At 42.1% G+C, this 10,292-nt stretch overlaps 1 protein-coding gene across 1 annotated transcript; it reads right to left on the reverse strand.

Annotated features, from left to right (window-relative positions):
• Positions 1-1,277: 1,277 nt before the first annotated feature.
• On the reverse strand, positions 1,278-2,765 carry irx7 (iroquois homeobox 7). Its single transcript, XM_047572718.1, has 2 exons — positions 2,499-2,765; positions 1,278-2,280 (listed from the first exon to the last, which is right to left on the reverse strand). Exons 1-2 carry the CDS (start codon positions 2,718-2,720, stop codon positions 1,507-1,509), a joined length of 996 nt encoding a protein of 331 aa, XP_047428674.1. The 5' UTR covers positions 2,721-2,765; the 3' UTR covers positions 1,278-1,506.
• Positions 2,766-10,292: the final 7,527 nt, after the last annotated feature.

Consider the following 10,292-nt stretch of genomic DNA (forward strand, 5'->3'; position numbering starts at 1 on the left):
TTTAACTTCTGTGATGTGTTTATTTTTCTTCCTCTTGGTGACAGTGTGGCACCACCTGCTCAGAACAATACAGTTCCCATACTGCTTTTGGGCATGCAGCAGGAATTTTCAGTGAGTTGTCATGGCCATTGACTGCATATTCCAGGATTACACATGAACCACGTTTCCACGTTTTGATTTCCGTTTTTGGTAACTTTGCAGAATTGAATTTAGCCGAATTAGATAATAATAGTTAATGTTTGCAGTGTCCTGTCTGGTATGAAGACAGCTGTCAGTGAATTACTAATGCACCAAAGACGACTTGAAATCATAATGATTCTCTGGTTTTGGAGTTGAATGAACGTTTTAGTTTTTTTTTTTTTCTGAAACAAGCAGGTTCGTGGACTCTGATTTGCGATGGATTCTGGTGTTAAGTTCTCCACTGAAAGTGTAAGACGACGAATCACTAAAAACTGTGTATCATGTTTGTGGGTTGTCTCTTCAACCCTTATTATTTGGAGAGGAGTGTGTTTTTCTCCTACATAGAAAGCTCTGTGAGTCTTTACAACATGTAATTGCTTAATTGCCTCAAAATGTTAAACAATAGTTTTAAATAGTTTATTGCGTTAAAATGTGATGTAGTTCCTCCTAATTTCCTCGGGGTGGCGCCAGAGGCTCACTGCACATTGTTGAACGCTCATTTCATTAGCTAGTGTCTGCAGAGCTGCGCTGTGGGATAATATAAGCAGAGAAAAAAGACATTTCATATATATTTTCCAACACTTTTGAAGTTTGCTTTTTAACTGTATTCATTCACATTGAGTAAACCGGGCTGCCCCCCAGGAGAAGAAACCTACTGGAAGATGACCTCACTCCCAGAAGCTGCTTCATTATCCCTGGATTAACGGAGGTAGGCCCTTTGAATTTACACGGAAACTAGTGAGACTGATGGAAAGGATATCTTCTACCAGCCCCGTGAACACAATTAAGCACCTCAGTAGTCTAGTGGCCTGCTGTTGTCTAATCTTAAACTTGATTTCGCGTTTAGAAACTAACTTTTTTATCTGCTTTAATGGCATGAATTAGTGGAACCAAAACTTGGAAGCTGTAGCAGGGTTGGTTTGATGTGCAAATCAACTCCAGTTGCGCCATCTACATGAAAAATCCTGGCTACTAACTTCTGCTGCGCCCTTGCAATCGCTAACTGTTAACGTAACGTCGCTCAAAAATAGTGAGAGTGATAATGCGTTTCCGTGTATGCAAAATGTGTTTCTGATTGATAAACAGTGAACTGCGAATTTCGTCAGAAGCCGGTGTTTATTTAAACAAAAAATAAGGAAACATAATTTACATCTCGTTGGTGGAAAAATAAATCTACAAATATTTACAGAAACACGACATATTTTAGTCTTTGGTCTCACAACAGATTTTCAATTCATTGCAAACTTCAGGGAGTCCCTGAGGTTCGGAAGATTAAAGTGCAAAAAGATGTGGACAATGTCCTTCATTAAGTGTCTAAATGCCAGCCTAGACAATCTCATGAGTGGTGTAACATGACGGGACAAACAGTCCGTTTCTTGAAGCCCACTCTGCCCACAGTTTCCCAGCGGGGTGGTAAATACCGTCCTGAGGTTTCTTCACAGTCTCTGAGGTGGCGGTCTCCGCCAAAGACCAGATTTTGGGTTTTTGACTGGTTACGTTCTCCTTACCCTCCAAAGCTGAGGAAGTGTGGTCGGAGTCACTCTTTTCAACTTTCTTGACAAGTCTCAGCTCTCCGTCTCGGTGTTCGCTGCTGGTCTGTTGCGGCATCTCCAAACGCGCATCCACAGGTGCGCACTGGCCAAGTGCGCTCTCGACCTGCTTAACGGCGTCCGCGCGGTCGGTCTGAGACTCTGCCTCGTCGTGCTCATCCAAATGACATTTCTGCAGGGGACTGTCGTCTTCGTCGCTGTCTCCCTCCTGATCTTCTTCTTCCTCGTCTGATTTCCCCTTGGACGCCCAGCTGACCCTGTTCTCCTTCTTCAAGCGTCGCCTCGCGTTAGCGAACCAGGTGGAGACCTGCGTGAGGCTCATTTTAGTGATGATGGCGAGCATGATTTTCTCGCCCTTGGTTGGGTACGGGTTCTTCAGGTGCTCGTTGAGCCAGGCCTTCAGCGCGCCGGTGCTCTCTCGGGTGGCCACCTTGGCGACCCTGCCGGGGTCCTCGGCTGCTCCCGGGCGGAATGGAGGATAGAAAGCCCCCCCGCGAGCTAAGAGAGCGTGGTGGTAGGGAGAGGCAGCCTTTAAATCGAAACCATTGCTCTGGAAAATAAAAAAAAAAAGAAGAAGCAACATGAGGATGAGCTCAGGAAGTTGTGCGCAGTTTGACGAGAGCATGAGATTGTTGAGTCATAGCCCACAATTCAGTAACACTTCACAGTTCACACGAACTTTGTTTGTTGACTTGAGGCTTCTCTACAACTCAGCACGTAGTCATAAGTAGACAATTGACTGAAATACTTAGCGAATGATCAACTCACCATGTGTGCCATGTGTCTGTGGTGTGGATATGGGATGAAGTTGTATCCCTGTAGCCCTGAGTATGTTAAAGGAACCCCAGCTGCCATCGCTGCCAGATGCTGAGCCTGCTGCTGTTGCTGCACACCCGGTGGGCATCCCAGCACCGGGATCTGATATCCAGTCGGCATGCTGATGTTCCTGTCCAAGAAGAAGTTGCCAAATCCAGTTTGCGATGCGGGCATGTTTCCCTGTGCGTCCCAGCTATTAGAGTCTGAGTGGCAATCCAACCTTCCCGGATCTATTTATATACAGCCAGCTGCCAGCATGTGTGCGCGGGCGGGGGAGGAGGACGGGGCGGAGGAGGGCCCACCGGTATTGACTGACAACTACGTTCAAAAGACCTAGAGCTTTCACTGGTAGCAAATCCCATCAAAGAAGCCCTCCGCTGTTCCTTTTAGCGTAGTGGAGGGGCTAAATGTGTGCTACTTACCGCAACACAGTGAAATGTGGAGAGAACTTAAGTTTCAATTGAAATGCAGCCTTTTCTTTTTAGACATGAATACAGACTCATAGGATTAACCATCCTCTCTACGGGACAAACAAACATCCCCGATTTTGTCATAAAACATCAATCTCAAATTATTACAAATTATTATAGTAGCTGTTGACAGTGAAACTGCACTATATATATATATATATATTAAACTTTCCATAGACGGGAGGTCAAATCTGTGACGATGTGACAGTGTGTGTGTTTTCAACGGTATTTGGTTTCAAAGTAAGAGCGATTATTCCGTTTGATGTGATCTTTATGACGAATTTAACACTTCTCATGTCTGGCACTTATCAGCAGCGGGTTTAGAAAAATGATCCGAATTCAGTTAACAACATCCTGCCAGTCACTTCTGTCGCTTCTGACACTTCATCGCCCACAGATCTGTCGTTTGGTGAATTTAATTAACCCTCTCAGCGCCGTTAATTCGCGCTAATAAACAACGAAGAGACTTTTACGCACGCGTAAAAGTGCCACTTTCGTGTCTTCGGGATACAAGTCTCGCTGATCTTTCGTTAATAACTGAGAAAATGAATATACCAATTGTCACTGAACCTCAGAAGCCTAGGAGCCATGCCTTTTTAGTTGTTAATGTATTGACTGACCCACAACAAGCTGCTTCTGCTACATGTCGGATGGCATTGTTTTGGATGCAGCGCAACGTTTCAATGGCTCTAATTAAACTAGGTTAAGTGAAACAGGTGTTGACTAATGTATATGATAATTGTGAGATAACAGATGCTAATGTGTGTGTGTGTGTGCGCGCGTGCGTGTGTGCGTGGAGAGGGGGTTGTTAGCGATAAGAGGAGAAGATTACACTTCTACTGCCCCCACCCCATGCCCTTCAAAAGAACCTAACTTATGATCAGTGTTTTTCTTCAAAGTGTTTTTGTTGCGGAAAATTCACGATGGCTAAAAATGGACATCCAGCTGCTACTTTATCAGGTACGCGTAAAATACATACATCAGTCCCTCATAAAACCATCTCTTCGCGGAGGTCACCACTTTGCTTGCTTTTCCGTGTGAGGCTTGTTGTTTGACTTTGAACTGTAGTAAAACACATGCAAACATAAAAAGACTTTAACGTGCTAGCGTGTAAGATGTAGCTCTGTGGAATAATAATAAAAAAAATCTTTATTTAGTAATCCTTATCGTTAGCGTTGGTGTTTACAGGAAGAATGATTTGTGCAGATGACAGTAGACTCTACAATTAAACATGAGCTTTAACATGAGCATTTTCACTTTCTGTTACTTCGGCAGATATTGTAAAAGGCTCCATGTATTTAACCTTTGCAATCATATATATATATTAAAAAACTAATACTTTTGATCTCTTTCTACTTGTGTTATTCTACCTATTTGATGTAGAACTTGACCTGGAGTTTTTTTTTCACTTAGGTAGAAGTTCTACATATTTTTTCAGTCACACCGTACATTTCTACTTTTTGTTTATTAACTTTTAATAACTAACTCCATTATTAAAATGATGAACAATATAAATATTTTGGCAGAACCGTGAGGCACTACGAGCTTGATTTTGGTATCATTGTGAGTGGAAATAGTTTTGTTATTTGTGCAAATCTTTGATGCCGGCGTTGTGTATCCTGTGTGTTTGTTCTGATGTTTGTAGACTGACTTCACATTTGCAGGTATTGTCTTAATTCTTCATACAAGTAAATATTATTCATTGCACCCTGACAGTAGCTAGCAGGGTCAGCTCAGACATGTGAAGTTAATGCTGAAGGTGACAAAACTCACTTAATGTCCCCGAATAAAACCCTTGTAGTGTAATAGTATTAGTGAGCATTTATTTTCCCCTCTGTTGTCTTTCGCTGGCTTTAAACATACACACTGATGGATATCTCCATATCACAAGATGCGATGTTAGGGGAATTACTATTAAACTGTTAATGAAAAATAATCAGATTATGTATTGGGGCCTTCAGTTATCTGTTATTGTAGTCTCCCATAGGTATTTCTAATATTTTGTTATGTGATGTAGGCCAGTTTAAACAGTCACCCAGATGTGAGGGGTACGAGAGAAAAAAATGTGGTTAAGGTGGAGGGAAAGGAGGAATTTATTTGGGTGGAGTCCGCAGAGCCTAAAGCAAATTTGTACTAGAGCAACAATGGAGCGACTAGAGAGCAAAGAGAAGAAGGCTTATGGCATCAGTGGTCTACATCTCTCAACACAAACAGCTCAGGGCAGCAGCCTTTGTGCCTCTTGTAGAACTTCTATTCATTCTCTTCCTCTTTTGGCAGCTCTGCCACAATACAGGTGTCGGTGCTGCTCTGACAGGTTTGGGTTGCGCTGTTTGCTGTTAGGATGTCAGTCGTTTACAGGGCAGAAAAGTGGCCAAATGGAAGACGATTGTCCCCAGCGCCCAAAGAGATAGTAAAAGATAGCCAAGAGGATGGGGTTATCTTTATCCCTGATAACACCTGAGTCGCTGCTCTGTAGTGGAACAGTGCTCTGCATTCCCCTTTATTATTTACAAATCCTCTGCATATTCCACATTGTAACTCACTCAACAGACTATTAAGGCAGCAAAGCCCCAGTTTGGATAAAATGCGGCATTACAGTGCAAGTGGTTTAATGAGCAGGCCAGCACAATGGGTGTAGGTGTGACCTCAATTACAAGTGATCCCCTACCTGCAAGCTGACAAAGGGACTAAACATGCAATTAGAATTGCTCATAGGTAGGTGTGAACAAGACAACAAAAGCCCAAAGAGAATCCACAGAGCCTCTCACACCTATTGCTTGTTAGTTTATTTTTTGCTCTGCTCAATACCCAAAAGGGAGAGAGTTGACAGACTCATAGAAACTGAAGCTGAGCGTTATAGAATAGAATAGAATAGAATAGACTGTCATGGCACATTAAAGTCTATTCAATTCTGTTCTTACTCAGAAAGTACTTTTACGGAAAAAGCAATAACAATAAGGTTGGTATTTAACAAAGAAAAAATCCCAACAATACTTAAATTTAAGAAAATGTCCCAAGAAGCCGACAACAATTGTATAGTGGTCTTCAACCAGAACTCCCAATTTTCCTCCTTAATGGGATTTTCCTGGGGGACCAACACAAATGGAGAGATGTAAGCAAAGTGTGAATGTTATCAAGCTCTCCCACCTCTTCACTCTCCGGCCCTCTCTTCACAGACCCCCGTGCACTCTTTGTCCTTTGTCATTACTCTTATCAGAGCCACTCTATCATTCTTTCAAAATAGTAGTGGCGCTGAAACCGCTTGCAAATGTGAGTATGTCTTTGTTTGGGGCCGGGCAGTGGCCCGCCTCCCAGCTCCCTCCTGGGTGCGGGCTGATTGACGGCCCTCCGCTGGGTGAGTGACAGGCGGCGTTGGTTAGGCTGCGATGGCCGGTGTGACAGCTGGTGCTGCTGCTGGTATCTCCCTGTGTCGGGGCCCCGGCGGGTGGGTGCTTGGCCCCCAGGATCCCTCAGCTAGAGGCCTGGCCCAGTTCGCAAGAGCCCGGTCAGAGAGGTTCCCTGGTGTGCTCGTTGTGGCGGATCAGCTTGTTAGCTCGCTGTGCCTTGTTTCCAGGGACATGTGTGCCTCCAGCGGCAAAGGCGGACTGTTTAATGACAAATAATTACGTTTAATACAGTTCAGGTTTTAACAGTTACGTCTGCGGTTTGTGCCTCAACCTCAGCTACACATGCAGAACTTAAAATGGGCATATATGCTGTATTAACTTGACATAGTAATCTAACGGTGGCTTTAATCAACAGTTAAAATATATATATATAAATTTAAATAAATTTGGTTTTTCACCTGTTATCCACTCTTTTTATAAACAGCTTGGACACACGCACCCAATAAGTTTTTATTTTAGGTCATTGCGTATCTGTATGAAAATATTTCACTTTTTTTTAACTGTATGTCAGAGGCCACTATTTGACTGAACAGTTACACTCTTATGTGCTTCCAACTCCATGACTGTGTGTGATAAGCCATTTCGGTTCATAAGTTCATGTATGGCTTATGAGACTATATGCAAGTTTTCCTGCATTTACATGGGAAAAAAAACAAAAACATAAAACAGTGATGCTTGTTTGTCGGTTTAATTATATGCAGTATTTTATGGTGTAACGGGAGGTAAGATGGACTGTGTTCGAGGAAACACCTGACGAACCTTTATGTTTTTTTTATTTATTTGTATTCATTTATTTTTTAATATAACCAGTTTCTTTATTTACGATAAGACAAAAGGTTTCGAGAGCAGTTTTGCCTCAACTCTTTGCAGAAACAAGCTGAAGTTCATGCATCCATTATTTGGACTGTAAAGCCCCACAGAGGGCAGCTAATGAGGTTATTGGGCATCTGTGACGTGACATCTACATTTTGCCCTATTTGTGAAACAATGGTAACAAGGAAGCCGGGGACATTGGGCTCTGTGTTTTCCAACTCAAAATAACAAAGCCAAGCAGCCGCTGGTGGGAGGCTGTGCTCTCATGGAAATGAGCAACCGAACCAACAATGTAGCGCCTAATCTCTTCAGAGAGAGGAATCAGTTACACAGCAGTATGCACCCCTCAATGCTTTTCATTAGAGTCAGCGTGCTATTGAAACAGTCTCTCCACCCCCCCTGAGTCACACACAAACACACACATACATGCGCACAGGCACGGCTCTCGTGTGTGTAGCCATAGGCCTTACTCATACATGCACCAGATACAAGGTAGCCCCCCAACAACAGAAGGGTTGAAATAAGTGGGGCAGAGGGTGGTATGGGGGTGTAAGGCCTCAAAGCATCGGATTAGAGTTAATGTGCCCTCCCTGGGTTATAATCTCTTCAGAGAGGGACTTTGTTTGAGGGGCTTGAGGGCAGCAAGATAAGTATCTATTACAGAAACTCCCTCTTATCCCCCCCCCCCGCAACATCCCCGCTTCAAAAATGAAGCACAAAAACACTTGCCTCTGTTCCCCTCTGTGTCGTCTGATATCCAAGACCCAAAAGCAAGTGCTGCCCTTTTCAGCTAATCAGGAATTAAGGTCTAAAGCCGTATGGAGAGTTCGCAGGGCCCATATTTACTCCATCTGTAGCCCACAAAGTCAGGTAGTTAAAGTAAGATCAAAGGCAGCTTAAAAAAAAAACAAAAAAAACAAGGGATATTGCAAAGAAAGGGAGAGAAAAGTCCTTATTATTACAAATCAGCAAACCAAGTCCAGTTTGATGTCGGTAATTCCAGTGTACCAGCGAAGCGGACAACGATTTATCTCTCAGTTTGAGTAGGATGAAAATAAACAGGCAGACTTTGATATAAAAAAGCATTTTAATTCAAAAATATCTTCATCATATAAATATTGTGCAAAAAAAAAATAAATGTAATGGATGCTTTTGGCAAACGAATGACTTTAATAGATGAGATCTGAATTAGAAACACAACTCTGCTAAATATAAAATGATAAACAGTATTAGATTTAACTGGAAGGCAGAAGAAAATGTAATAGTGCTTTTTCTTTTAGTTTTTTTTTTTTTTTGGCAAAAGTTAACATGGCACTGGAGAAGTTATTTGGTGTAAGTGCAGTTCTTTGTGTTATCTCCTTGTTGTGTATGTTCTAGTGTTTATTGGTCTAACTGCTCCTTACCCATAGTTTGATTGTAATAAATGCCCAGGACAATTTTTTTCTAAAGGGACACAATGAAGGTTAATCTTTACATATCTGTTTAGAAATATTACATCAAATATGCAGGTCCTTTTTTTTTTGCTGATTTATACCAGCAAAGGGCAAAAGCAAAAGCAACCCGGTCACATCAGACATGAACAGTCTACACTGAAGGTGACAAAACCCTCTTAATGGACCTGAATCCAACCCTTGATGTGTGTTAGAATTAGCGATGGTTTATTTTTCCTCCCTTTTGTTCTCTGGAATGTTTCACTGGCTCAGAGTTAAAGAAGCACTGATGGTTTTGTAGGTTTAAGCCCATCGAGTACAAGTCGCAAACACTTCACACGTCTGCCGACCAATTTGCAAAGTACAGATTTTACTCCAAGAAACACGTGCTGGGTTACTCAGTGGTGCATTCATGACCTTTATCTAATATATCAGAATCATGACATTTCTGACTTTCTTAACACAGAACAAAAACAAACGTAATGAAACAGAAAATCTCATTAGTGTGAGGAGGGTCAGGGGAGGACTTTGCTTTTTTCCCTTTTGCTAAGAGGAGTATAGTATTCTGACTTATTGCGGAGGGCGGAGAATGTTTTTTTTTTGCTTAAAGTATTTATTACGTGTTCAAAACAGAAAAAATTGAGCATATTAATGCTTAACATTAATGCTGGCGGACACCGTGACTCACTTCAGATACGCCGATCAGGCATAACATTATGACCACCTTCCTAATATTGTGTAGTTCCTACTTGTGTCTCCAAAACAGTTGTGATCAGTTAATGGACATGGGTCTTCTGATGGTGTCCTGTGGTGTCTGGTAACAGAATACTGTCCGTGGGGGTCTTTGGGTCCTGTGGGTTGAGGGGAGGGGCCTCTGTGGATCATCCCACAGATACTTGATCAGTTTGGGATCTAGTGAATTTAGAGCTCAGGTCAACACCTTGTTCTGTTCTTCATGTTTTTTTTTGTAGTTGTTCCTTAACTGTTTTTGTGTGTGTGCGTGTGTGTGAGAGTCAGGCTGAGTCCTGCTGGGGATGTCTGCTGCCATCATGGAGTGTCATTGCTATGGGGTGGGGGTGTCTGGTCTGGTCTAGGTGGGTGGTACATGTTTCCCAGCAGAACAAATGAAAGTAAATGCAAAGCAAATGTTATTTACTTCTCCTGTCAGTGGTTATAATGTTGTGGCTGATCGGTGTATGTTGGTTGGTGCCTTATATGACAGGGTGTAGTTTTTTCAAATTCAGTGCAGAGAATTGAGCACAGACGGCAACATTTTCGCTTTTCTGTCTGAAAAGACTAAGTATCATCCACGTATTTAGATATTTTTTAGGTAGTCTATTCCTCTTTGAAAATGATTAAATACACATCACTTAACTTGATGCTTTATACATCGTTGACTAGTTCACAAAACCTGCAGATGAAAATAATCCCAAACAAATGGCGTATTTCCTCCAATATTAGTGACGTTTTATAGAATCTCTAACAGGCACTGTTCATTTTTTTAAAGGCTATAAATAGTGTAAGTTATTATCACAGAGGAAGTAGCACCACAGACAAGCTGCAAATGTATTTAAAGGACACTAAGGCATGACTGAATTTTACTTTTTTCCATTATATCTGTAGAGG

Source organism: Mugil cephalus, chromosome 1, assembly GCF_022458985.1.
Source record: "Mugil cephalus isolate CIBA_MC_2020 chromosome 1, CIBA_Mcephalus_1.1, whole genome shotgun sequence".
NCBI lineage: Eukaryota > Metazoa > Chordata > Actinopteri > Mugiliformes > Mugilidae > Mugil > Mugil cephalus.